We start from the raw sequence: 27,103 nt of genomic DNA on the forward strand, positions 1-27,103 counted from the left end.
GATCTGGAAGCAGGCGTTTCCTAGGGGACAGACGTGACCTTGACAGTGTTTCAAAGGTGAGGGCCATTGCTCACACGCGTTTCCCCTGTTGGTTCTCTGACCCAGCTGTGGGATAGGCTCTGTCCACTGCGGCCACCGAGGCATTGCGTATGACCGGCAGGGCTGGGGAGGGCTGGAGAACTCACCTTCCCTTTTTCTCTGCTTTCTTAAGAGCCTGCAGGGTGCAGAGGTTTGTGCGGGACGGGCAGGATCCGGGTGCAGTCGTGGGAGAGGCAGCTGGTGGGGAGGACACCGTGGGGAGAGCCGCGGGCCTTGCTCTGAGGCGCAGGCCCTAAGCGGTCATGCTGCAGGCCAGGGGCGGGTCCCTTCCTAGCCCCCTCCCCCCAGTGCCTGAGGACGCCTCCCCGGGCTGGGCAGCGGCAGGCTTTCTGAGCTGGTAGCCAGCCTCAGGGGAGCTGCTGCGGCGCGGACGGGAGCAGGGGTGCCCTCCACCCCCACTCCGGGTGGGGGACCCAGATCTCTGTAATGTGTCCGTCGCCGTGTGAACAGAGGGGTGACCTGTGCGCCATGTGCAAGAATCCCGATGGGGCGACTGTGCCCGGGAGACGCCCCTCTCTTAAAGGGAAGGATGCTCTCAGGCCAGCGGGTTTCAAACTGCCCCGGGCCCAGGGCTGCCGGCCGCGAGGCGCTGGGTGCCCGGCGGGGGGTTTCTCTCCGGGGCGTCTGTGGTTCTCCAGGAGCTGAGCGGCAGAAGCAAGGCATCGCTGCAGGGTCTGGGGAGGTGGTTGCAGGGACACACGTGTGCCCTCCGCTGGACGAGGGCTGTACGCGTGGACGGTGGTCGGACTGTCAATAAAGCGTCTCAAAGCAAGTTGGGGTGTTTGTGTTAAATTGAGGACAGCCGCCCCGTTCCCCACTCAGCTGACCGGGCGCACACCAACTTCCGGCCCGCGCCGTCTGGTGCGTCCCAGGTGGGGACCTGGGATTGGCCGCGGGGCTGGTCCTCGGCTCCCCCAGGGCGGCCGGGGAGGTCTGAGTTCGGGAGAAGACGCCCTGCGAGGTGCCCTTTGATCTTGGCTGGAGGAGCTGTGCGGGAGGACCAGGCAGGGGAAGGGGTCCCCCAGATGGCGGGGCACTAGCTCACCTTGTTCCCGAGCCCGGGGCTGCCCCGTGTGGAGGGAAGACACCAATGGTCCTCCGGTGGTTGTGCTCCCAGGAGGCCTCCATCCCCCCAGCAAAGGACTGAGAAATGCTCACGGGTCCCCTGTGTTGGTTCTGGAGTCAGATCAGTTGGGGAAATTCGAGAAGAACCCAGGGGTCTTTGCTGCCGGGGTTCTCCGCAAACAGACACGGGCTCCAGGGCTGCCCTGGAGGCCTGGAGTTCTGGGGGGACCCGCCAGGGCCTGGGGGCCACCCGGGCTCGCCTAGTGGGCTGCCAGCACACATCTGGGGAGTTCTGTCCAGCCAAGGGAGCACTGGCCGCGCTGGGAGTGGACGCCCACAGTGGGCTCACGGAGTGCAGGCGGAGCTGGGCATCCACGTCCCGCAGTGGAGCTGGTTTGCTAGCCCGCGACGCCTGCACCCCTGCATTCCTAGTGTGCGTTTGGCCAGGCTGTGACCAGCGTGAGCGTGGGCACGTGGGACCCCACGCTTGCTGGGTGCTGTGCCCCCACATCCCGTAGCCGGATCTTAGACGTCCCCCGGGAATCGAGCCGTTGGAGTCCCGCAGGGCTGCCTGGTCTCTCGCGAGGAGGAAATGCTGTTCGTGTGTAAAGGGCCGAGCTGCCCATCATGGTGCCACGATGGGAAGCTGGTGGCCACGGCCCTCGCCCAGGAGCCCCACCTGCGCCCTCCCCTCCGCAGGGGCTGGCGGGGAATGTGGGGGTGGGGCAGGGTGAGAGAAACCTGGGAATGCATCCACCTCACCCCTGCCTTCAAGACATCGGGCAGGAAAACCAGGGCACCTGCCTCCGTGCGCAGCAGCTGGGGGTCCCCGTGGTGAGCATCCTCACTGTGCCCGCGGACCGAGCGTGCCGGGCGGGGGGCCATGTTGGGAGCCTGGGACAGGGCCGATGCCTGCTGCTGCACGCCCCCGCCCCACACGCAGGCCCTGGGGAGGTGTTGCCCTGAGGCCGCGCCATGAGCGCGAGGGCACCCGTGTGCAGGAGCCTCTGGGCCGTTTCCCAGCAGCGCCTCCAGCGCCCCCCGAGCCCTGCTCACAGCGGAAGTGTCAGAAAGTGTGCTAGCCGCCGGACACGGGGCCTCCTGCTTCAGCAGATGCTTCTCAGGGCCTGGGAACCCTGGTAAGATTTACTTGTGAGCTTCGTTCCCTGCAAAGCTTGCAGAAGCACCCGTGTCCCCAGGGCCTGAGACAGCCCGCGCAGAGCGGCAGGACACGCAGCGATGAAGGGACAGGACGGCGCACCGTGGCCACCTGTGTCCCAGAGCCGCCGGCAGCCAGCTTGCCCTGGGGACACAGCCGCCTTCACACAAGGGACAGTGGCTTCAGGGGAGCTGCCCTCCAGGGCCGCCCTGCGCTGTGGGGACAGCCCTCTGGGCGGAGAGCAGGCAAGCCTCAGCCCACGGGGCTGAACAGGGGCTGGGGGGGCTGTGGGGCAGGGCTGCCTCCCGAGGCAGGTGGAGTGCCAGCGCTGTGCTCCGGGCTGTGTAGACACGTCCCCTGTGCCGCACCCTGCAGCAGACCGCCCCCCAGCCCCTCCCGGGACCCTGCCCCAGTCTCAGGCGACCAGCGGGCGATGGCTGCCACCTAGTTCACCACATTCCCGGGGCCTCCAGCACCCCTTCCCCAGCCACGCTCCTGAGGCCTGACTCTGGCCTCAGACCCCCAGCTCAGCACATGCTTTCCTACACGTGAGGGCAGGGCTTGCTGTCTGTGGGCTTCTCAGGTGGCCCCTAGGTCCCAGACCCCATATGACCTCCACCCCCAAGTGGGGGGTGCTGGGAACGTGATGCATACTCTGCACATATGGCCGAAGTGAAGGAGCTTCACGGATGTTCACAGATGTCACTCAAAGTCCCTAACCAGCTGCTTCAGTGAATCAGAAGGGAGATTTGCCTGGGTGGGCCTGGTCTAATCAGGGAGCACCCTCAGCCCGCAGCCCTCTCCTGGCCCAGCCAGCTGCCTGCCCCAGCTGCCCCCCCAATCTCCGCACAGCAGGGACCCACCGTGGGCGCCCTCCCTTCCACGTTGTGTGAGTTTGGGTTCACGGGCAGACTCGTCAAGGCCTTGGCCGCGTCTTTGGGCCACTGGCCCCACAGCAGACTCCGCACGGTGTCCATACGGTGGATCAGGAAGTCTCCAGCGTCTGTCCAGAGCCTCCCCGGGTCATGTTCAGAGGCCCACGTGCGCACACACTCTGGGAACGTGGAAGCCACTTCCTGGGATCTCGCATCCGCCAGAGCAGCCCTGCCCTGGGCTGAGGCCCCCCACGTGGCAAGCCCCTGACCCTTGGGCGCAGTGCAGAGGACACACTCAGTGCTCTATGGCCAGGTGACTGGTACCACCCCAGCTTTTGGCACCTTCGGGGGCCCCATACAGTGTCCTCGAAGACCAGCTGGAGGGCAGAGCCCACTGAGCCTGGGGTCCAGCGCCGGCTCCGCAATCTGCGATGGCCCCAGGACAGCCAGGCCTCCGGGGCCTCCTCCAGGATGGGGAGCCCCCCCTTTGCTTGAGGAGCAGGGCCTGGCTGCAGGGAGGGGGTGTCGGGACAGTGGGGGCCCAGCCCAGACGCACAGCTCTGAGCTGCAGTCTCCCCACGCATACGCGTAGGCACGCACGTGTGCACTCACCTGTGCAGACACAGCCCACGTGCACACGTGCGTCCAGACACGCACACACAGTTACACGCGCACACTCACATGCCTACGTATGCACGCAGGCACACACGTGCTCATGTGTGCAGCCACAGAGGTGCACACACGCACTCATGCAGGGGCATACTCAAGTTTCTGGGACCCAGGAACTGGTCCCTGGTCTCTCGAGGGTCAGACACTTGGGACCCTTCCTTGGGGAACTGTCCCCTCCTCGGCCTGCCCCAGGAGCGCCCACGCTCATCAGAGGCAGAGTAGACCTGAAGGCTTTTAGGCTCAGCCCCCACCCCCCCCCAGTGAGGAGGGCATGGTCCCCCGGCCTGGCCCCCACCAAGCCTGCTGCTCCCGGAGTGACCAAGGCATCCTGCCAAAGTCTTGGGGACGTGAAGACAGCTGGAGGGACAGAGGGCCCCAGTCTGGTCCCTAGGCTCAATCAGGAGAACCCCCCCGCCAGGAGCCCCCGATGTGGCCTATGACCCCCTAAGGCCAAGGGCTCCCCCACAAAACCTCATGGGTCCAGCACCCCGTCCCCGAGACTCTGCAGGTGCTGAGGACAAGAGTGCGGACCAGGAGCAGCCCGGCCCTGTGTCCCCGCAAATGCGGTGAACAGAAGTGGTTGTGCAGCAAGCTCAGGAGGGACAGGGGTGCCCCCGAGAGCCAGCTCAGCCTCCTGGGGACCCTGGTGCAGCACACTGGACAGCAAGGCTCCATGCTGTTCCCTGAGCTCGTGGTGGATGGGCCCTCGGCTCCCCGTGACATTTCTGACAGCCTCCCCTGTCCCCCAGGCCCCAGGGTCTCCCTGTGGGGCTCTCCCAGATCAGCCGCTTGCCCCAGGACCTCGGGCTGTTTCTGAAACCCCAGTCTAGGCAGTGGGGGCGACTGTCCCAGGTCAGACTCAGGGCCCGGACCCAGGCTCAGAAACCCTTCCCGGACTGGGGGAGGCCAGGCCTGTGTGCACAGGCTGGGGACTCCCACACCAGACGCCCACCCTCCCGGAAGGTTCCACAGGGCCCGCTCCCCAGAGACCGGCCGCACTCCACAGTCAGGGGGATTTTATTTCTAGAAAAAGTGGCAAGCTCTGCGCTGCATGGTGCCCAGCGCACACAGCTGGCCCAGCGAGGCCCACGGGGAGCGGTGACCCCGCACGGGTGCCCCCACGCCCCCCTAGACCAGAAGGTGGGCATCCAGGGGCCTCAGTGCTATCAGAGAGCCTGGCGGACAGCAGGGGCACAGCCAGGACCAAGAAGGCTGCAGCCCCCGCCCGCCGCCGCCCGCAGGCTCCCGGGAGGGAGGACAGGCGGCCTCAGAAGCCCTTGTCGATGCTGAGGCTGCGGCGGGTGACGTGCTCCAGCTCCCCGGACACGTAGTCGGCCATGCTGATGCGGTAGTGGGCCAGCATCTTCAGCATCAGCCGCAGGTTCAGCCACCACTGCTCCCGGGGCATGCGGTGCCTGCAGGGGGGCGGGGGGCGGGGCTCAGGGGCCACAGCAGGACGGCAGCCCCCGCGGGACCCGGCCCCAGAGCATGGCCGCCCCCATCCCTCCCGCATCTGCTCCCGGGACAGGCCGGCTGGGCAAGGGGGGCACAGGGGTGGTCCCGGGCACGGGGACGGGGCCACCTGCGGGGTCAGGGCCGCCCCCCGCTGTCTCTGAGGCGCTCACTCAAAGTCCGTGTCCTTCTTGAGCTCGGTGACGGGGCTGAAGGCCACCGCCTTCTTCCGCAGGCCGATGACGCAGGCCGAGTCCGGGGCGTTGGCAAACACCCGCCCTGGGGACACAGGCTCTGGTTGGTGGCCCTGAACCCTGGGTCCTGGCAGAGGGCAAGGTCGGGCCCAGGGCCGCCACCCCGTCCCGCCACGCACCATTGCGGTAGACGGCCCGCAGCTTCTCCGACATCCAGAGCATGGCCTTCACCCCAAGCTTGGTCCCATAGTTCCGGTCAAAGGGGGTCGGGGCCCCGCCCTGGAAACGCAGCGGGGACGAGACAGGTGGGCACTGCCAGCAGCCCGGCCCCACCGTGACGCCAGGGGAGCCCCACCACGCCGCACCCCATTTCCCATCCGCTCCCTCGTTCTCCACCCCGAATCCGGCCCGAGAACCACCTCCAGGGGCTGGCGGGCTCCCCCAGCTGGGCGGCCTTTGGGGGCCCACCCCCGGCGAGTGCGTAGACCCCCGGAGAGGGGGGCCCCCACGTGGGCTGAGAACCCACAGCTCGGGCTGCTGGCAGGCCCCCCGGAGGGAGGGGACCGGGCCGGCCCCTTCTCAGCACTAAGGACTCGGGGGACAGGCGCCTCGCCCCCCTCACTGCACCGAGGGATCCGGGCACGCGCGGGAAGCGGCCCGTGGCCTGCGACCAGGGCGCCGCGTGAGGCTGTGAACAAGGAAGGGCCCGCACCCTGCCATGCCCCCGGGAGGAGGCCGAGCCCGGAGCCGCGGCCGTACCTGCTGCAGGTGGCCCAGAACGTTGGTCCTACAGTCAAACACGCCCTTGCCCTCCGAGGAGTACAGGTTGTACAGAAACTCGGTGGTGTAGTGTTCGTGGCACTTCTCGTTTCTGGAAGGAGGGGCCCGGCCCGAGTTACGTGGGAGGCGGCCGGGGTCTGGTCCCAGACACTGACCCCCTGCCGGGCCACAGACCAGTTCTGGGAGAGGGCACGGCGCCCCCGGCGAGGCCCGTCCGGCCCGGCTCTGCCCAGCGGCCCCTCCACAGCCCCGTCGCGAAGCCCACCGTGGCTCGGGCAGACCCCCTCCCGCCCAGACCCCCGCCCGCAGCAGCCTCACCGCAGCACGAGGCCCCGCTGGATGTCGGTCTTCATCTTCTCCGTCATGTGCTCCACGTTGGCCTGAGCAGACGGGGGACGTGAAGGGTGAGCAGGGAGTCGGCCGCCGTGTGGCCGGGGACCGTCCTGGAGCTTGTGTGACCGGGGCCGTGGGGAGGCCTGCAGCTGCTGGCAGGGCCCCAGGGACAGGGCTGGGCCAGGAGGCCACGGCGGCCACAGAGTAGACCCAGGGTGAGGGGGGCTGCGTGGGTCTGCAGAACCCCACCCAGCCCCACTGCGGGGTCCGCTGCGGGAGATGGGCTGGGGGCTCAGCTCACTTTCAAGTCTTGGATGTTGAAAGGATCCTCGAAGACATAGGCAGCGTCGGCTCCCACCGCGATGCCGGTCACCGTGGCCAGGTAGCCGCAGTAGCCGCCCATGGTCTCCACGATGAACACGCGGCGCTTGGTCCCCGAGGCCGACTGCTTGATGCGGTCACAGCTCTGGAGGACGGAGGCGGTCAGGGCCTTCCCCGGGGCCCCAGGGCGCTCCCCAGAGTGCACTGTGGAGGGTCGGAAGCCAGGATGGCCCCGTGCCCCGCCGTGCCCGGGGGTCACAGCCTTCCCACACACTCTCCACAGGGCCATCTGAAGCAGGGTCCTCAGCCAGGGCCACTGTGCCCGCAGGGAGACAGGAGAGTCAGCAGCACCTGCTGGGTGCAGGCCAGGGTGCGGCTAAAAGGCTCTGACGTTGGGCCTGGGAAACACCCGGCCTTCCCTTGCTTAGCGGTCAGCGGAACCGTGGGGTCACGGGAACAGGGGGCCCGCACCCCAGCCGCCACAGGATTGTGGGAACAGGGGACCTACGATGCCCACATTCTGTAGGTGCCAACAACGATGTGACATAGGATAATTCTTACCCAAAAGTTTCAGAGTTTGAAAAGGAAATTGTAACATTAAAAATCTGAGAAAAGAGAAACCAGCAGGTGAACCACGAGCTTCAACCCCAAGTAAGAGACCAGCAGGTGACTGGGGGCTGAACCACGAGCTTCAACCCCAAGTAAGAGATAACCAGCAAAGTGGAGGAAAATGCTCTCATGTTTGGCAAAGAATCGATAGCCTACATATGTAAAGAGCAATTACAAATAAAAAACTCAGCAAGAGAAAAACGGGCAAAAAACAGGAAAAGGGAATTTTTCCATAAAATCTTCCAACGGGTAATAAACAGAGAAAAAAGTTCTTCACCCGAAATCAGAGCTCTAAATTAAACAGAATGCCATTCGGGCGCCTGAGTGGCTCAGTGGGTTAAGCCGCTGCCTTCGGCTCAGGTCATGATCTCAGGGTCTTGGGATCGAGTCCCGCATCAGGCTCTCTGCTCAGCAGGGAGCCTGTTCCCTCTCTCTCTCTCTCTGCCTGCCTCTCCATCTACTTGTGATTTCTCTCTGTCAAATAAATAAATAAAATCTTTAAAAAAAAAAAAAAAAAAAAAAAAAAATAAACAGAATGCCATTCTTGCCGTCATCGAGGCAAAGAAAACAGGACCGTGTCAGGTGCTGGTAAGGAGCCGCGGGCAGCCCACGGCGGAGAGATGGCAGGGTGTGAGGTGAAGATCGTGGGCTCCCCGGGTCAGCGGACCCTGTAGACTCGTTTGTTCTCTCTTCTCCTGACTGTAGTATCACACAGGAGCCGCTCGGCTCAGCCCAAGACGCCCCCACATACAGGTGCTGACCCCAGCGGGTTCACGGAGGGTCATGGATGGGGTGAGAGTCCCGGGGAGGCCCCCACGGAGCTCCGGGCAGGCACACACCCTCCCACATCCCAACCAGGGGCCTGGACTCTCCCACACCCACGTGTGGCTGCTCACGGGACAGGACCACGGCCCCCTGCACACGGGCATCAGCCCCGCCCACAGACCTGCGGGCCACCCACGAGGCCTTCCTTCCTGCCGCCCCTCCCTCCCAGGGCCACGCCGTGTCCTCCTGCGTCCCACCCACGCGGGGGATGGGGGGAGGCAGCGTCCTACCTCCATGGCAGCGTTGACCGCGGTGTCGGAGCCCAGGCTGAAGTCGGTGCCAGGGACGTTGTTGCTGATGGTGGCGGGGACCACGCACATGACAATGCACAGCTCCTCGTAGCGCCCGCGGGCCTCCACCAGCTGCAGCACGCCCTCGTAGGCCTGGGGGTGCACGGGCGGGCGCCAGGGGCTCAGGGATGCCCGTGAGGCTAGGCTGCGGCCGCAAGGGGCAGGTGGGCTCCCAGGCCGGGCGTCCCCGCCCCTCCCACCCAGCTGACCCACCGTGTGCCTGGGATGGGGGTGCGGCACCCACCTGCTCCCTCCCCCAGGGCCGCGACCAGGCGCACCCCACCCAGCCAGCTGTGCGGCCGTCAGCCGGGGAAGCTGGACTCCAAGGACAGGAAGAAGGTACCCGCCCTGCTGTGGCCCCATCCACCTGGTGCCGGTGGCAGGGGACTGGGGCCGCTCCGGGAAAGGGCAAGACAGGCGTCGTTTACAGGGAGCCTGAGCACCGGGTCCCCCCAGCGGGCAGCTGAGATGCTCAGAACCCCGTCCGGGAGCTGCACAAGGGACCCCAGCTCACAGGCGGGGCAAGGCCACAGCAGGGAGGGGGAACAGGAGAGGGGGCCATGGGGCTCGGCACCCCGGGCCGCCCCCCGACCAGGAGCTGCTGCGCCTCCCCTGCCGCTCCCCTCCGTCCCCCGCCCGCCCCCCCCAACCAGCACCCGGTGCCCGCGTCAATCTGCACATCGTGAAGCCAACACTGAACCCCGTGCCCGTGGCCCCGTGCGTGCGGCTGGCCCTTGGACTTCCCCGCACGCGGGGCTTCCGGCAGGAACGACCCTCCGGCGTCCCCGCCCCGAGCTGGTGCCCCGCCGCGGCCCTCACCTCGAAGCCGCCGATGACCAGCAGGGCGTGGATGTTGTGGGCGCGGATGTTCTCCACGATCTTCTCCAGGTAGCTCTTGGGCAGCGTCCTGCGGCGCACGAAAACCAGATGAACATGGCACCACACGCAGGCTACGAGGACCCGCCAACACGGCAGCCGGCCACGGGCGACCGCGGGCGACATGCTGTGTCCCCAGTTGGAGGGGGAAGAGGCTCGGCACCGGGGACGTGCGGGGCCCACAGTGGGACAAAGAGGCCCGAGCCCCTGCTGGGGGGGAGGGGCGGCCCTCGTCTCCCGCCCCCCGGAGCCCACTTCCTGCCCGACGGGATGTCCTCCACAGGCGCAGGGCCACCCGGGCAGCTCTCCCTGCACAGGTGACCTCGGTCAGCTCTCAGCCACGAAGGGGCAGGCAGGAGGTCCACCAGCCAGAAGTCGGGACTCAGTTCCCGGCCACGGGGCGAGCGTCCCCTTGCAGCCACCTGTGTTTCCCTCCCCCAGCTGCCCACGGTGGCCAGGGAGCCCGGGCCCTCAGCCAGCAGCTCACCTCTTGGTCCCCAGCATGGAGCCGCCCCGGCCCAGCCAGCCGGCCACGTCGTGCCAACTCACTTCTTGCACCTGCGGGGAAGCGGGGGAGGTGCAGCCTCAGGGGACAGGCCGGGCACCCTTCCTCCTCAGGCGACGGGCCCATGCTCAGTGCGAGCCCATCCACGCGGGACCAGCGGGCTGTGCCGGGCACTGAGTAGGGCACTGCAGGCCAGACGTGGTCTGGGGCCCCACCGAGGGAGCTAACCCTCTCCCGAGGACCAGACGCGGTCTGGGGCCCCACCGGGGGAGCTAACCCTCTCCCGAGGACCAGACGCGGTCTGGGGCCCCACCGGGGGAGCTAACCCTCTCCCGAGGACCTTCCCCGCTGCCTTCTTCAGGGACCCGACCGGGGCCATCACCCTGACTTTGTGCCTTGTTCGAAAGGCACAGTCCTTGTTCTCTGTGAGCAAGCTGGGGGCGGTCACACGACTCCCACACATGCCACCGCGCCCGCACGGCCACACCTACCTGACCCTTGGCCAGTCCCTCAAAGCCATCGTGCACGACGTACACCGTGTGGCCCTGGGAGATGCCGGACCGCACGGCCGAGCGCACCGCCGCGTTCATGCCGGCCGCCGGGGCGCCCACGTTCAGGATGGCCAGAGAGAAGTTGGTCTTCGAGAAGGAGAGGGGACAAGAAGGTGAGCACAGGGCTGGGAAGGAACTGGCGGAGCCAGACAGAGGTCAGCAAGAGCGCCGGGCCCGGGTCTCGCAAGCCTCAGGGCCAGACCCAGCGTGGTGAGGGGACCCGCCGGACCGCAGCTACCGGCTTCCGTGGGACAGTGGGGGCTCCCAGCCAAGCGCGGCAGTGGGGGACAGCAGTGCAGGCGCCAGCCGGCATCAGAGCCTATCTAGAAGCTTCCAGCCATCACCCCCCACTCTGGGCTCAGGGCAGCCGGTGCCCCATGCGCAGGGCGAGCAGCACAGATGCACAGCAAAGGCAGCCACGGATGTCACGGAAGTTTTCCAGGAGCCACGTTAAAAGTGCAAAGAAGCAGGTGACACTAGCTTTAGGAGCACGGTTGGCTTAACCTGACGAACCAATGTCACCTCAACCAACTCCCAGCGGCCAGCTTCCTGACCGTGTGCTCGGAGTCTGGCACATGCCAGGCACACACAGCCCACCCCACCGGGCACCGCGTCCCTAGTGCTCCATGGCCACGTGTGGCCGGCCAGCAGCTCTCCAGGCAGCGTGGCTCTCGTAGGTCCTGGCAACACAGCCCTGCCGCCCAGACTCGGTCCCCCTGCAGCGGTTCCAGGCGGGGAGACCACTCGGCTGGCGCGCAGGTGCGGCCGATCCCTCCCTGACCAGACCCGGGACGAATGGGGGCCGGGATCCTGTGGTCTAGGACGGTCTCCACGGGACCCCTTCCTCGTCCCCGGGGCATCAGAACATGTTTTGGAGAAAGCCCACGCCATGAGACTATTAGCTATTTTAGATTCCTTCTGTCCTGACTTAAACCCCCGGACCTGACTTAACTTCCTTCAGCTGTTGGCTAAGCAAGCGGCCAAGGTCACCTCCAGGCCCAGACACCGGCTGTCTGGGACCTGATGGTCAAGCCTCTCGGCTCACAGCTCAGAACCCAGACAGGCGTGGGCACACGGGCCCCCAGGGTGGACCCCAACCCACAGGCAGAGCCGGGGCAGACCCCAGCAGCGGGCCAGGCTCGCGGAAGCGGCGGCGGTGAGTGACCTCACCTTCTCTTTGGAGAGTTTCTGGTGCGCAAGCAGCTTGTAAATGTTCCAGTTGTTCTCAAAGCTCCTGCAAAGGAAGCCAGTCTGCGCCGTGCAGCCCGCAGCCCTCGGCCTCACCCCTCAGCCAAGCAAGCGCCCTGCACCCAGCCGGGCGGGTGGGCAGCTCGGAGCCGGCAGGAGGCGCGGCCAGGGAAGTCAGAGCTAAAGGTCCAGTTCCCCCCAGCCCCTCCAGGCCTGCCCCCACCACCTCCTTCTATGGACAGACCCCACCCGGGCCGCCCTCTCTCCTCTGCCCTGCAGGCAGCTCCCGTCCACCCCACGGCCTGTCTGCTTCCCAGTCACAGGGACCGCTGAGCCCCCGTTCCTGCTGTTCCACTCCACAATGCTTGGCCACACGCTCAGCAGGAAGTCTCGGGAGAGATGCGCAGCTTCACCTCTGCAGGCACAGCCATGTGCGAGCCATGCAGGGGTGCACGGTGGGCCCGGCGACCAGACAGCCACTCCGGCTCCAGGCCCCGCGAGGCCCTCACCTGCCGCGGAGCTGGATGGCCTCGTCGAACCTCTTCTCGTCCATGGCCTTTTGCACCTCCTTTGTCTTAACGGGGACAAGAAGCACAGGCTGGAGGAGGCTGGCGCACACGCACACGCACACACACACGCGCACACACACACGGTGCCCGCCCCACTCGGTGGCCTGTCCTGCACCTGCCGGGCCACGGTCACTGTCAAGGCCGCAGTCGGGAGAGCCGGCTGAGACCGGGTGGCCCCCAGGTCTTCCCCGTCCCTCAGCTCCCTGGGGCCCCGCCAGGCCCCCGGGACTCTCCTGCCACCTGCAGACCAGGGCCAGCGTCCCCACTCCCTCTGCCCCCCCCGAGCCTCGCCAAGTGTCCCCCCAACGTCTGCAGAGTTCACACAGTGGCTCTGGCCACCCACTGCCCCCACTGCCAGCCTACCTCAAACCCCTCCCCTGCCCAGCCCAGGTCAGGCCAGGGACGAAGCTCCAGGAGACTCGCGACCCGCCACCCCTGCTCTGCAGCTCCCATTCCTCTCTCGGGCTCGTCCCACCTCGGGGACATGCTCCCGCCCCCCTCTCCAACCCGAGGACTGCGGCCAGGACAGGAGGGGGCCGCAGGTAACAGCAGCAGCAGGACCCCGAGGGCGACGGGGTGGGGAGGGGCCTGGGCCTGGGCCCGCTGGGTGGGGGCCCCTCAGAGGCCCCGGGGAGGACCGGGGGGCTGTGGGCAAGGGGCCGGCAGCGCAGAGCAGGGCATCTCCCTGGGCCTCCCCGCCCGGCCCGCCCCGGGCAGACCAGTACTTACCACCTGCACACACTCCATGAGGGGCAGCCGCACGGACTGGTTCCCCGACAGGCTGACCACGCAGGCCTGCGTGTCCGGCGTGGCCTCCAGCAGCGCCATGACAGCCTCCATGCCCATCTTGCTGCTCTGAGCGGGGACAGGGGCGGGCGGCTCTCAAGCAGGGGCACCACCCCCCCAACAAGCCATGTGCACATGACCCTTCTCGGCTCTGGGCCCACACCATGCACCCCAGGTCTCTGCGCCCTCAGCCTCAGGGCCCTGCCCCCGACACACACACACACACATGGTCGAAGCTTCTAGAACAGGTGGTACCGGAACTGACCTCACGCAACCACCACGCACAAGAGCCCCTCTGGGGGCTCAGACAGCCCTACGAGGAAGGCTCGGCCCCCCGACAGGCACAGCCTGACGGAAGCTGGGGCAGCTCACTAGGGGGAATCGGGGTCCCTGAGCTTGGGCTCTTCGCCGACGGTGCCACCCGCGGTGTGCAGGGGTGGCCCTGGGGGCAGGGGCTCAGGAGCAGCACAAAATGCTGCTGCTCGACCTGCCCCCAGACTGACCCAGGCGTCTCACGTCTGCCACCGGCCCCTCACACCGGCAGCCCCATCCGTTCTCTTGCGGGGTGGAGGGGAGACCCGGAGCCGTCCCCATCTCTGCCCCCAGGCTCGGTGGACGGGCAGCCCTGCCGTCCGGAAACCCTCAGGGGGCTCTCCTGACCTCACCCCTGTAGTCTCACGTGGTCGGGGGGCGGGGGCAGAAAGCGCCCAGCCGGGTGGGTCAGTGTCCCCGCTGCTCCGTGTGGGACTGACTGGGGGGTGGCGGCAGGGAGACACCACACCGGGGCCTCCCGGGGAAGGCAGGTGCAGCTCGCCGCGGGCCCCAGGCCCAGGGTGACCAGCCCCCATAGGTGGGCACTTTACCATCCATGGGGCCTTTCTGGGCCCCTGACCCTTGTCCCCATTTGGTGGCACAGGATTCCCACTTGGCAGAGGACCGGGGAACCCAGCAGGGATCAGGACAGCGACGGCGTTCAGGCCGCAGTCCAGGCCTCTGCACCCCCAGACCCTAGGAGCGATGGTGCCGGGCTTAGACCACCCGACATCAGACCCTAGCAGGGCTGAGCCGTGCGCCTTGCCCCTGTGCACCCCCTCTCTTCCTAGAGACCTGCCAAGGGCCACCGCGGAGGGGCTGGCACCAAGGTTGCTGAGGTATGGGGTGGGGATGGGACCCCAGGCCCACATTGCTCGCCACAGAGAGAAACGGAGGGGCCACGCCTCGGTCCCTGAGACCAGCAGCGGCTAGGCCCTGCCCACCACACTCGCCCACCGCACACACCCAGGGCCAGAGCCCAGCCCCACCTACCAGGATGCGGTCGAACGCCGAAGGGGTCCCTCCCCTCTGCACGTGGCCTAGCACAGTCACACGCGTGTCAAAGCCCAGCCTCTGGACCACCAGCTGCTCATCGGGAGAGAGGAGGGGGTCCTCGGGGTCAGTGCCCGCCCCACAGGCCCCCAGCCCCGGTCCTCGCCGCTCCCCATCCTCAGGGATGTCAGGGTGTCCATGCCCCCGGGGTCCCCGCAGTGCCAGCTCCGTTCCCACAGTGTGAGTTTGTGTGTACAGCCGCCGTGTGACCGTCGGCGTTTCCCTTGTGGGTGTGCGTGGCCGTGTCCCCGCAGCCTGTGGCCATGGTCTAGCCCCTTGGGTCAGGATCCCCCAGGCCTAATGGCTCTGGGCCCTGAGCGCAGACTCGGTGGGGACACAGAAGCTGGACGGCCCATGAAAGGGAGCACAGAGGCTCCTGGGGCCTGTGCCCACTCAAGAGGCCGGGGACCAGGGCCCTGGGGTGGGGTGTAGCGGGTGGCTGGAGGTCATACGGAAGCCCCTCCCCACTCCAGAGTCAGTATTTTGGCTGTTGAGTCCTGCACTCGGTGGGGGTCACGGTCACCAAAGGGCCAGCAGGGGCAAGGGCCCGGTCACGGGGATGTTGCTGGGGGCCAGGACTTGGCCTCCGGGATGGGGGTGGACCTGCCCTGCAGGGAACACATTCTGATTGGAGACAAGAAGCTGGGGGGGTGCTCCCAGCAGATGTGGGGCCCCTCGGCTTCGGGGGCCAGCCGACTCAGGGAGCCCCGGCGTGCCCGCCCCACATCTGGCTATCGTTGGGAACAAGGAAGCACCCTCTGTCCGCGGGCCCCAGCTAGAGCCCTTGAGGACTGGAGATAAGGGGCCACCCCCACCGAGGCCTCACCCAGCCCACGTCACCCAGCCCCCCCCAAAACTCACGTCCTTCACGTAGCGGGAGGAGATGGGCTTCCCGTGGCGGTCGATGGCGCCCTCGGCGATGATGATGATGTTGAGTCGGGACCCCCGGCTCCGCGTCTGCAGCAGAGAGGCCCCGGGGCCCGGCCGTCACCCGCAGACGCCGGCCCCCGACCCGCAGCAACCCACGCCGTCCCTGGGGTCCACGCTCCGGGGCCCGCAGTCCACACCAGCCGGGGTGGGGGCCCTCCTGGGGGTGGGGACAGGCTGGGGAGCGGGGGATTGGGGACAGCAGGGGAGGGGGGCGCCCTCAGAGCCGGGAGCCGGAAAGGCCCGGCCCCGCGTTTGCAGTGAGGGAGCCGAGGCCAAGGTCAGCCAGGGACCATGCTACTGAGCCCCACTCCGCAGGGTCAAGGCCACGGGCCCCGCTGAAGGAAAGGACTCCACGCACGGACAGAACATGGGCCTTTGGCCAGGCCCTGCCCGGGGCCTCACTGGGACTGGGCAGAGATGCAGCACAGTGGCGGGCAGCGTGGGCAGTGGACAGGATGGACGCCGCCCCCATCCGTGGGGAAGGGACACGGAGCGCCGCCCCGGGCCCACCCGTCTCTCCGAGGGTGACGGAACTGAAGACAGGGCCATGCCCCTGGGCAGCCTCGGTGCTCACCCTGGGGCACAGCCCCAGCCTGAGTGTGAACTTCACGGCTCTACTTCAGGGGTCCCCCCGCCTCAAGTCCCGACCACAGCCCCTTGATCTGAAGGCGCCCTCCCCACCCTGGGGCCCTCCTGGGCACCACTGAGCCCCGGGCTGGCTGAGGGGCCAACCTAGGTTGGACACCTTGGGCGTCCACAGGGCAAGGGTCTACCCGCTCCTCATCGGCACCCCGACTCCATCCCGAGGGGCCCAGATACTCCCAAATACTCCGCTTGTTCCTCGAACCAGGCCTCAGCCCCCAGCCGCCTCTCCGCCCTCTCCTGCCCCGACAGCCTGCTTGGGGCCTCACCGCTGGGGTCACTGTGTCCTGTCCACCCACTGTGTCCTGTCCACCCATCTTCAGAAGGCCACTTCCCCTGGCCCAGGCTCAGTGGCCATGGCCCCCAGGAAGCCAGCACGACCGTGACCCACTCCCTCCCCATGTCAGCACTGACCCCAAAAAGCGGAGCCTGGCGCAGTGTCCCAAGCTTTATCCTCTGCCTTCTCTACCCGGGGACGCGCCCTGGGGACACCGGTCCTGTGCTGACACAGGGCTCGTGGAAGGACCCTCTGGGACAGGACAGTCACTCACCTCACCCAGCCGCTCACACATCAAGTACTCCCAGCCGTCCTCAGGTGGAGCCTCGGGGATGAACAGCCAGTCGGCCCCCGAGGCCAGGGCGGACACCAGGGCCAGGTACCTAGGAGAGCGGAGGGTTGGGCGCTGCCGGGGGTGGCCGGGTGTAGCCCAGCACCACGGTCCAAACTCCGGGGCCCGGGGAGGTACAGCTCGGAGCCTCATCCAGCCTCCAGACCGGGACTATTCACGCCTCGAACTCTCACCCCTCGGGCAGGAAGCCAGCACCTGCTACGCGCCTCACCCCGACTCCTGCTCCCCGGCAGCCCGTCCCCCGCGAACGGCGGCAGCCCCCTTACCCGCAGTGCCGTCCCATCACCTCCAGCACAAAGGTCCTCTGGTGGCTGTGGACACAGAACAGGGTGGAAGGCGTCCGTACGCGCCACAGTGAGCTGCGTGCACGGCCTGGCCCCGCAGAACGGCCGCGGGGCACGGGAGCAGGGCCACGCTGCCCACGGCCACGCTGCCCACTGCCCCAGCCCTCCCCTAGAAATGCCCCAGCGACCCAGCTGACTCAGAAGCAGCCCAAGGACAGACCCACACCCAGGGCGGCTGGGTCTCTTCCTAAAGGCCACCCATGCCTGAGTTCACCCGCCTCTGGGCTGGTTTCCACAGATCTGCCCTCACTGCTCTGGGCCCCTCACCTTCCCTGGGCCTGACCGTCCCTGGCCAGGAGTCTGCACGCCCCCGAGGGGTGCACCCCACCCCAGGGTCGCCAGGCAGCCTCACAGAGACCGCGTGCAAAGCCGGGGCCCCTGCAGACCCCGCAGAACTGCAGCCTCAGCCCCGGAGCCGCCTGCCCCGAGGGGGGGGGGTGCGCGGCCTCGCTCACCTCTGGGCCGTGGTGGTGATGGCGTCGATGACCTCCATGATGCGGTGCAGGGCCGAGTCTGTGCCGATGGTCATGTCGGTGCCGCAGAAGTCGTTGTCGATGGAGCCCACCAGCCCCGCGATGCTCAGGTGTGAGTACGTCTGCGCCGTGCTCTCCGAGATCTTGCCTGGGCGAGCGGCCAGCATGAGGCCCCGGCCCCGGGGCACCCACACCCAGCCCCCCAGCCGCAGGGCCCCCCATCCCGCGCAGGTCCCCCGCCTAGTCCCCGGGTCCTGCAGCAGGGCTGTGGCGGTGAACGGCAGAGGCTGGTCCTGCGAGGCCTCCCGGGGAGGCTAGGAGACGGCACCCCTGCTCTCCAGGTCCCAGAAGGGCTAAGTAAGTCAACATCGGACCGGCAATCTTGGGGCTCCACATCCTCAAGCTGACAAGGTCCAGAACCCACGTCCGGGCATCAGTTATGGACAGGCCGTGTACACACAGCCCAGGGTGTCACCGGGAAACGGCTGTCCATGCCCAGAAGCACAGGCGCTGCCTGCAGATCCCCAGCGCCGCGTCCCCAGAGGCCTTGGGCTCACACACGGACGTCCTCACTAGTGGCCAGAAGGCCTGCAATGCCCTGACCTTGGGCTGCGCCGGGCCCACCGCTCTCCGCCAGCGGCGAGACACCTCCCGCCGATTCACGGCCTCATGGCCTCGCCCCGCCTGTTCCCGCAACCCCGGCCGCTCCGTGCCGGGCCCCAGACCCACCTGCGGCCACCAGCTCCTCCAGCAGGCTGCCCCACTCGTTGCGGAAGATGTTGGCGCCCGTGAGGCTGCCGTCGCCGCCGATGACGCACAGGTTGGTGATGCCGCGCTGCACCAGGTTGTAAGCCGCCGCCCGCCGGCCCTCCCGAGTGGTGAAGGCCTTGCAGCGCGCACTGCCGATGATGGTGCCGCCCTGCACAGATGACACAGCCCTTGGGGTGCGCGGGGACCCCGGGGGACCCCAGGACAGGCAGCGAGGGGTTGCTGGATCTCGCAGAACCAGGAGAGACGGACGAGTCCAAGGGCTTCTCTGGAAGCCAGGGCAGAGGCCCCACCTCCCAGGGTCCTCCCTGCTCTCACGAGCCGGAGAAGCAAGCTACATGCCAGGCTCCGCACATTCAAGGTGGTGGGGAGGGAAGGCTCCGAAATCTGACTCACGCACATGCATACACAGACGCACACAGAGACACAGATGTGCACACACAACCACACACACACGTGCACAGACACGCAGAGATGTAGGTGTGCACACACACGTGCACACGCAGAGACGCAGACACACAGACGCGCATGCACACACACCGCAGCCACAAACACAAGGAGCTCCGTCAGCTGCAAAAGCATGTCTTCATCAGCGCAACCCCGGCCGGCATGGGTCAGGGGCACCCCCGGGATGTGGCTCAGGGCACGCACCTGCGAGCCCACTGTGTTCCGGCCAGATCCGGACAGCAGGGTGCCCCGTGTCCTACCACGGGCTTGTGAGACCCACCAGGCCGGCCTGGGCCCCAGACTTACAGGGGCTGGCGGAGCAGCACTGCCCTGAGGGCAAAGACCAAATCCTTCCTCTGCCCCCTGGGTGCCTCCGGCAGAGACGGGGATGGCAAAGCACCTCCCAGCGGCGCCTGCAAATGCTCAGCTTTCCTCCCAGGAGCCCCTCTGGCGCCCTCTGCCCACCTGTCCCTCCTGTCCCTCCTTCTCTGTCCTGCCCCTCTGTCGCCTCCTCCCTCGATCCCCCTGCCCCCGCCTCTGTGCTCTGGGCTCCCCCTCCCCCTGCCTTATCTTCGACGTTGCTCCAAAGCCCAGCCTAGTGCTCGGCCTAAAGCCCCGTCCCCAGGGCCACTCGCTCAGAACAGAGGCCATGGGCGGAGGGGGTATAGCTCAGTGGTAGAGCATTTGACTGCAGAGGCCATGGGCGTCCTCACACACAGGGTTAGGGCAGAGTAAATGGCCCGATCGGGGTCTAAGGCCTACGGGACGCCCTCCCTAGACCCCTGGGGTGGAGGACAAGGTCTACGACCAAGCCACAGCCCCAGCCCAGGACACGGCCGGGCTGGCAGAGGCCGGTGTCTGCTGAAGCCCCAGAAGGAGGCTCATCCACGTCCCCAGGGACTGACCACCACAAGGACGACAAAGTGGCCCCCACGGCACCTGGGGGAGCGAGCTCCATCGGAACGCCCGCCCTGGGCAGGAGGGGTGGGCCGCGCTCGGCACCAGGGTCTGGCTCTTGGCCCCCCACCGCCCTTGCTGACCGCCTGGTGGCTCACGCGATGGCCGGCCACCTGCCACCTGAGCACACAGGCATCTGCCACTGGCAGGACAAACAGGTGACGAGTGCCCACACAACCCGGCTCTGGGGGCGGACGAGGTCCCAAGACCACCTCTGCTCAGGACCCCCAGCCCAAGCGGGGTGCTCTGTCCGTGTCATTGTAGACGCCGGCTTGCCCGCTGCCTCGGTGCCCGGGAAGCCTGGCATGAGGAGCCGGAGCTGGAGGGTGGCAGAGGCCGCTTGGGGGCCGTGGCACACCTTTCCCAGCGGGGCCTGTCCTCCCTCCCCACCCTTCGCTGAAGACCCAGAGCGATCTCGGAGCAGGGACCTTCCAGAGCCATCCTGTCCCCAGCACCCTGGAGCAGCCGCTGGCCAGGTCAGCCTGGAGCCCGCCCGCTGCGGGACGGTGTTCGTGTGCGTTTCTGCACGTGTGCACGTGTGGGTGTGCACAGAGCACACGCCCTTGGGCACGACGGGGCCGCCCCGCACAAGCCTTACCAGCTGAATGATGTTGGAGACGCTGAGCCAGTTGGCCTGCTTGATGTTCTCGCCGCCTTCCACGAGGCCCTCATAGCCCTGGAACCGGGGGACAGGCATGAGCCCAGCGCGCACAGCACCGCCGGCAGGGAGCAGGGCCCGGAACATCCTCCCCAGACCCCATCTGACTGGAAGGTCCTGGCCGCCGAGGCTCCCCAAGCCCAGGGCCCCCCACTGGCCCTTCCAGAAGACCTTCTGCAGGGTTGGCGAGCCTATTTCCTACAGAACGGACACGCGACAGAGGTGGCCGGCTTGAGGAGCTCTGGGGCAGGTGGCCGGCTTGAGGAGCTCCGGGGCCACGCGCGCCGAGTCACCGAGACCAGAAATGTAACCGGCCCAGCAACCAGCGTCCCTATGCCCAGGAGCCTCCCACCGAAGACGCTGCTGTCCTGCCTCCTAGGACTACCGACAGGCCACACGAAAGACAGCCCGAGGGTCTGCTCCTTGTGTCTGGCTCAGCCCGGGGTCTGAGAGGCCCACAAGCCACGTGCAGGGGTGTGTGGCCGCTGCTGTGCCCTGGTCAGCCCACAGTCCCATGGGCTTGTGATCTGTCCACGACGGGGGCCATGCGGGCGGTCTCCAGCTCGAGGTTTACAAATGCTGCTGCTAGGGACACACACAGGTCTTAGCTGTGTCCGAGTGATGCTCCGGGGTCGCTGCACCACCCTGTGCGCTCACGGCCACCGCCCCGCCAAGCAGCGAAGAGGCCGGGGGTCGGGCACTTGCCCCCGCAGCGCTGGGCCATGCCAGGCTCCATTCCGATGGTGTGGCAGTGCCTGCGGTGGCTGTCCTGGGATTCCCCGGGACGTCAGCTACCTGGACGGCCTCTGGGAGGAGGTGGGTTCCAGCTTCTTGCCCATTTCCCCGCCACACGGCCCAGCCCTCCCGAACTGCAGGGTTTTTTCACAGGGTCTGGACACAGGTCATGTGCGTTGATGAACAGTGGAAAGACACGGCACCACCACGCTGAGAGCAGGGCCGCTTCCTTCCTGCAGCCTTCTGGGCCCCACCAGGGACACAGGGAATGAGCCACTGTCCTGCCTGGGGCGGGAGCCCAGTTTGGCTCTGCGTATCTGCTCCGCACTCTGCCTCCTCCCCTCGGGGTTCACCCTTGCTGTCCATCGCCTGGGCTTGCGGGGCCTCCCACTCCTGGCGCCGGGGGTGGGGTCAGGAGCCAAGAACCAGAACTGGACAAGGCTCTCAGGGCCACAAGGGGACCTGAGGGACCACCAGGCTGCTTTCTTCCACTTAGGTTAGGTCAGGACCCTCCCCTTCCCCCCCTCCCCTCCCCCCATCTCCCTCAGGAATTTTCTGCCTCTAGGACAGAAGCCAGCCCCTCCCCCCCAACCCAGGTACCAAAAAAAGCAAGAAAACGACCTGAAAACCCACAGCTAGCACTGCCCGGGGCAGGCAGCCGCAAACAGGCAGCTCCCCGCCCGCGGAAGCCCAGAACTGGGCGCAGAGCCCAAGCTCGGTGCCGGCCCCTGCCCCACTGTGCACCCTGCGTCCCCGGAGACTCGGCTGTGGCTGGGCCGCTCAGCTGGAGTCAGTCTAGCCTTGGAAACTTCTAGAATGTCTCTGCATACCTCTACCCACTGTGTCGCCCTGCCCCTCTGCCCCCAACCCTCCACCCTCTCCAGCCCTCACGCAGGCCCAGCCCTGCGCAGCTCCCTGTGTCACCTCTGAGCCCTGAGGTCCGGTGTTGGCTCCTGGGCCAATTCCGACCTTCCGGGTTTCGGGACTGTGACACGTGCCATCACTCACCATGTTGCAAGGGCTTATGTGCCCAAACATCCCCGCTTAGCCGAAGAAACAGAGGTCACACTCACGGAAGGGAAGACACATCTGTCCCATGTATACCGGCTCGGGGAGCCCGGGCAGGACCCAGCCCTCCCTGTCCATGGAAACTGCCAGTCCCTGGAGACTCTTCCCTGTCCCCTAGAAGGTTCTAGACCATTACCGGTGTGGGCCCCCCACCGCCCAGCTCCTGAGACTCTGCCAGCCTGGTCTGCAGAGGGAGGCCTGCCCACCTGCTCGCTGGTTCTCGTACTCAGACACCCCCAGACATCCGCACCAGCAGCCCAAAGGCAGGGGAGGGAGGCCAGGAAACTCATTACAGTTTATGTAAAAAGTGAAAACAAAGTAACACAACAGCCAAAAACCACAAGGCAACATTCCGTGTGCGAGCCGGTGCCCCGTGTGGCCGTGAGCACCCGCAGGCTGGAGGGTGAGCCTCAAACCGAGACAGGGATGGGGGTGGGGTGGGGGCAAGGCGAAGGGGCAGCGCTCAGCCGGAACACGACAGAGCGAGAGCGCCGGCGCGCTCCTCTGTCACTACGGGGACTCGGGACACCGTCTGCCCCCTGCGTGCTGAAGGGGGCAGGAGGGCCGGGGTCCGAGGACGGGGCTGGAAAGACGAGTGCGGATGAGGTCCCGGGCCTCCGAGGGCCACAGCCTCCCCCCAGACTCCCCCCATCCTGCACCTCAAGGGCCACGGCCCTCCCCACAAGCACCCAGGGTGGGCCCGACACCTGCACCCCAGAGCCGGGGCCCAGCCCCTCCCCATCCATCATGTCGTGACCGGCCTCCACGGCCCCATCCCTGCTCTGAACCGTGAGCCATGGTCAGGGGCCCGTCCTCCCCCCGACATGCTGGCCCCGGCGCACAGCTGGCCCAGACCCCCGTGGGGGTCCGAGAACCACCCCACGCCTTACCTCGTAGATGAGGAAGACTTTGGCTCCCACGTAAATGCCCATGCGCGTCACAGCTCTGACAGCCGCGTTCATACCTGCGAGAGGTTGGGGCAACACCCGTCAGCGGAGGCACACACAGGTCGGGACCCGGGACCCCCCTGCGTCTCGGGGGGCACCGAGCTGGGAGTTCGGGGTCCCACCGCGGGGGGGCTGGCCAGGCGCAGGTGAACCACCGGCGGGCTCTGAGCTCCGGAGCATCAGAAAGAAGGGGCCCCTGGGGTTAAAGCAGAACCCAAGCCAGGGACCAGGTGAGTGTGAACGTTCTGGACCCTTCATGGCCGCATCCACTCCCACACAGGCCACCCGGCAGACCCCCCTCCACACCCCTGAGCCCCTGCCCTCTGGTCCCCCTGAGCTGGGGTAGGCAGGCAGGGCCTCTTGCTCCGGCGTCCTGCAGGAGCACATGGCTTCCAGGGTCCCTCACCGCATGTGCGCTCCACCTGGGGCCCCGACGTGAGGACTCTAGGCCCATGCCCTGGTTACACAAGTCTCTCAGGTCTGCAGCCTAGAAGGCAGGGCCCGGGGGGACAGGGCAGGTCACAGGCTGCGTGGAGCACCTGAGCGGGAGCCCAGCACACAGCCCCGCCCACGTGCAGGCTCCCGGCACGGGGTCCCCGGAGAGCAGACGGGACGCTGCCCACTATCCCCGTTCTACAGAGGAGAAGCCCGAGTCCCAGAGGGAGGGCAGGGGGCCTGCGGGAGCCCCTCGGATAAGGCAGTGGCAGCCTGACCCCTCCTCGTCCCCACCCAGCAGCCAAGAGTCCTACAGCTGAGGTCCAATGCCAGGGGTTCCAGGGGCAGGGGCACCCAAGACATCGCGGGGGACAGAGCACACAGGCCACCCGGGACCTGAGCTGGCCACACTGGCCACTTATGTTCTTGACTTTAGCAAGAGAATCTTATTTCTACAGGAATCATCGCGTCTCACGATCCCCCGAGGGGGAGAAGCAGAGAATGACCCTGAGGCAGGAGCCCAGCTCCCAGCCGGGGGGGGGGGGGGGGGGGGGGGGGGGGGGTGGCAAGGGAGAGGAGACGGCAGGAAACCCCCCTGCCCCACCGCAGCCCCCAGACCTACACCAGCCCAGGCTTTCCACTCTCTCCCAACTCAGGGCGAGGTCCTTTTGGGCCCACGGTGAGCTCAAGGTCCAAGCCCCAGCTCTGGCCCGGGAGGTGAGGACAGAGAGCACGGGGTGGAGGGGGTGCTGTGGGGTGGGAGGGCAGGGCCAGGGACCGACGCCCACCGTGGGACTGGAGGTCTCTCTGGTGGCCCCCAGCTGTGTGTGCCACCGGGCAGGCCACCCCTGAAGTCATGATCATCTCCCGAGCCTGCGGTGCGCTTGTCTGGGGCCCTGGAGAATGGCGGCCCCGAGCTCCTGCTCCCGGTGCAGCTCCCGGTGCAGACCGCGTTCCGGGCCGGTGTGATTTTCAGAGCAGGACTGAACGGCACCGGGCCAGCTGCTGGGGCACGCGGCCGAGGCCTGGCTTCCCTTGTTCACAACCTCACTGTAAGCTGCTTCTTAAAAGAGCCTTTTGACTTCCCTTTAATCTGCTTTTCTTTCTCAAAATAAACCCTAGGCGGCAGCCACAGGCCCCAGGCCCCGGGCGGGGTCAGGAGAGCAAGAGCGAGCCCGAGAAAGCCGAGAAAGCCGAGAAAGCCGCAGCTGCCAGAGCCCCCTAGGACCCTCGACCCTCGCTGCAGTGGGTGCAGAGACAGCAACTACACCTCTGCCTGAGGTCCGCGTCCTCACGCAATCTTTCCTCCTCGGCCTCAGAAAACAAATGTGTGAGAAAGTGGCGGTCACACGGTGACACTGGGCTCAGGGAACAACTTTAATTGTGGGCTGAGAAGACGCGCGGTGGGAGGCAGCGGGGTGGGCGAGAGCTAAGTCCCGCCTGCGGGGACCTGGGGGAGAAGTGGGGGGCAGGTCCCACTCTTTCTTAGTCTTCTCGTTACTTGGGCACCAAGTCCTCCCCTGCCACCTTCCCTCCACCAGCCAAGGATGCTCTCGCTCCTTCCCGTTTCCAGAAGGCGAAACCATGGCCCCAAGGGACGCACTTGGGTCAAGTCAGCACGCAGGTCACGGCCCAACCATGACGGGGCCTGGCCCTCCCTGCACGAGGAGGTGCTTTTCCCGCACTCCAACAACAGCAGAATGTAGCATCCGGGAAGTGCACCCCAAAGTCCCCACTCCCCGTAGTGCTGTCAGCCCGGCACCTACACGGGCACGCGCGTCACCAGGTCCCTGTGAGCTCGGCCTTTGGGACCCCTAAACCGAGAACCCACCATCTGGGCCAGATCGTGGGGGCGGAGCTGGCAAGAGGGCGAGCCAGCCCAGGGCTTGCACCCACGGACTGGGTTCAGGAATTACACTCCACAAGGCTCCACTGCTGGCCCCCAGGACACCAGCTAGGCCCTGCAGCTTCCCTCCAAGGCCACCGCTGCCCTGGCTCCGCATCAGACAGCTCCGCCGCTCACACAGGCTCTGCTCTCACGTGGCCCACCTGTCCGGGCTGGCAGCGCCCTTCCTCCCGGACCCTCCACCCACCCAGCCGGGCCACGCCCAGAGGGCTGGGGGCAAATTGCAAGATGGCCCCTGTGCAGGGCAGCACCGGACAGCGGCTAACTCCACCCTTCTGGGCTCCTCCTCCCACCTCTTCCCTGCTTCCGGAGGAGGAATGGGGAGCCCAGGAGGAATGGGGAGCCGGGGGCCTGAGAGAGAAGCAGAGGGGTGTGTCTGCGCTTCCTGATCTGGAAGGAGGCAGGCCCGGCCCATCCCTGCAGGGGTCTCCCTTCCGGTTACCTGAGGTCACCCCGGGGTGCAGGGTGCAGGGGTCAGGGTGTGCAGTGGGGCTGTGCGGGCTGAGCAAGTCCGGTGCCGCAGCGGCCCCCCAGGCCAGAGGCACTGGAGAGCAGCACTCAGGACCAGACCAAGCCCCTGCGTGGGGAACCCCCCCACCCGACGGAGCAGGCCCCCCCGGACCGCTGGCTTCGCCTGTACAAAGGGAGTGCGCACGTCTGAGCACGGAAAATTCCCCAAACCCCACCCAGCGCACCTCCCCCGATCCAGCGAGGCCCCAGACAGAAGGGCTGTTCTGGGTGCGCCTGCCAGCCCCAGCCCCGCCAGCCGGGGTGGAGGAGGAGAGGGAAGGGGTGCAGCGTCGGAGGTTCGGGGAAGCACGACGGCCCGGGTAGCGGGTGCGAACCAGGAAGAGCGGGGCTCCCGGGCCTGCGGGTGGGGCACCTGCCCAGTCCCGGGCACCTCCGCGCATCGTGAGCTCCAGGAAACGGGGTCCTGGCACGTGCGGCCCGGCAAGAGGGGCGGGGGGCGGGCGGCCGGCCGGGGGGTGGGGCGAGGGCGCCGGAGTGACGCCGCCACCCGCGCGCGTCCCGGGCCACCGCGGCCGCGCAGACACACCCCCGGCGGCCGGGGGCGGGGCGCGGAGGTCGTGGCGGGCGGCACGTCCGCCGGCTGCTCGAGCGCGCCGGCGGGGAGCCGGGAGGGCGCCGGCGCCGACAGGGGGACCCGCACGGGGCCAGGATGAGCGGCACCGGGGGCGCAGGCTGGAGCGCAGGCCGCCGCGCGCCCCCCGGATCGCGGCCGAGGGGGGCGGGGGCGCCGGGAGGGGCCGAGGGACAGGCAGACCCCCCCGCAGTGTCCCCCCGCCCGGCCAAGCGCCCGCGCCCCCGGCCCACCTTGCGCATCTCCGCCGCTGGTCAGCACGCCGATGGCCTTGCCGGCCCCGGACATTCGCAGCTTCTCCAGGTCCACGGTGGCCATGGCGGCGCCGAGACGGGCCGCGCTCGCTCCTGCCGGGGCCGCGCACTGTCGCCGGGCCCGCCCCGCGCCGTTGTCCCCGCCCCGCGCCACGTGTGAGGTCACCGGCCGGGGGCGCGGGCAGGGGCGGAGAGGGCGGCCGCGAGGCGGTTCCGGGCCCCGCTTGGACGACACCGGGCGGCACCGCCACTGCGAGGGGTTCTGCGACCTCGGAGCGACCCGGCCGCGTTGTTTCA

General features: G+C 67.5%; 1 protein-coding gene across 1 annotated transcript; it reads right to left on the minus strand.

The window, feature by feature from the left end:
- Positions 1-4,868: 4,868 nt before the first annotated feature.
- Positions 4,869-27,084, minus strand: PFKL (phosphofructokinase, liver type). Its single transcript, XM_045084361.1, has 22 exons — positions 26,786-27,084; positions 23,053-23,126; positions 20,300-20,377; positions 18,259-18,448; positions 17,512-17,677; positions 16,979-17,023; positions 16,635-16,743; positions 15,373-15,468; positions 14,452-14,544; positions 13,090-13,215; positions 12,301-12,365; positions 11,774-11,837; positions 10,544-10,690; positions 10,035-10,105; positions 9,491-9,578; positions 8,612-8,764; positions 6,928-7,092; positions 6,612-6,673; positions 6,273-6,384; positions 5,693-5,792; positions 5,493-5,598; positions 4,869-5,282 (listed from the first exon to the last, which is right to left on the minus strand). The coding sequence occupies exons 1-22, from the start codon at positions 26,868-26,870 to the stop codon at positions 5,135-5,137; spliced, it is 2,343 nt and encodes a 780-aa protein (XP_044940296.1). The 5' UTR covers positions 26,871-27,084; the 3' UTR covers positions 4,869-5,134.
- Between the last annotated feature and the right edge of the window lie 19 nt (positions 27,085-27,103).

Source organism: Mustela putorius, unplaced genomic scaffold (genome assembly GCF_011764305.1).
Source record: "Mustela putorius furo isolate JIRA1106 unplaced genomic scaffold, ASM1176430v1.1 tig00000765_pilon_pilon_pilon, whole genome shotgun sequence".
NCBI lineage: Eukaryota > Metazoa > Chordata > Mammalia > Carnivora > Mustelidae > Mustela > Mustela putorius.

Coding starts and splice junctions, on each gene's coding strand:
- PFKL (XM_045084361.1), bottom strand. CDS start 26,870: ATGGCCACCGTGGACCTGGAGAAGCTGCGAATGTCCGGGGCCGGCAAG. Junction 23,127..26,785: donor CAGCGGCGGAGATGCGCAAG/GTGGGCCGGGGG, acceptor AACCTCTCGCAG/GTATGAACGCGGCTGTCAGA. Junction 17,678..18,258: donor GGAGGAGCTGGTGGCCGCAG/GTGGGTCTGGGG, acceptor CCGCTCGCCCAG/GCAAGATCTCGGAGAGCACG.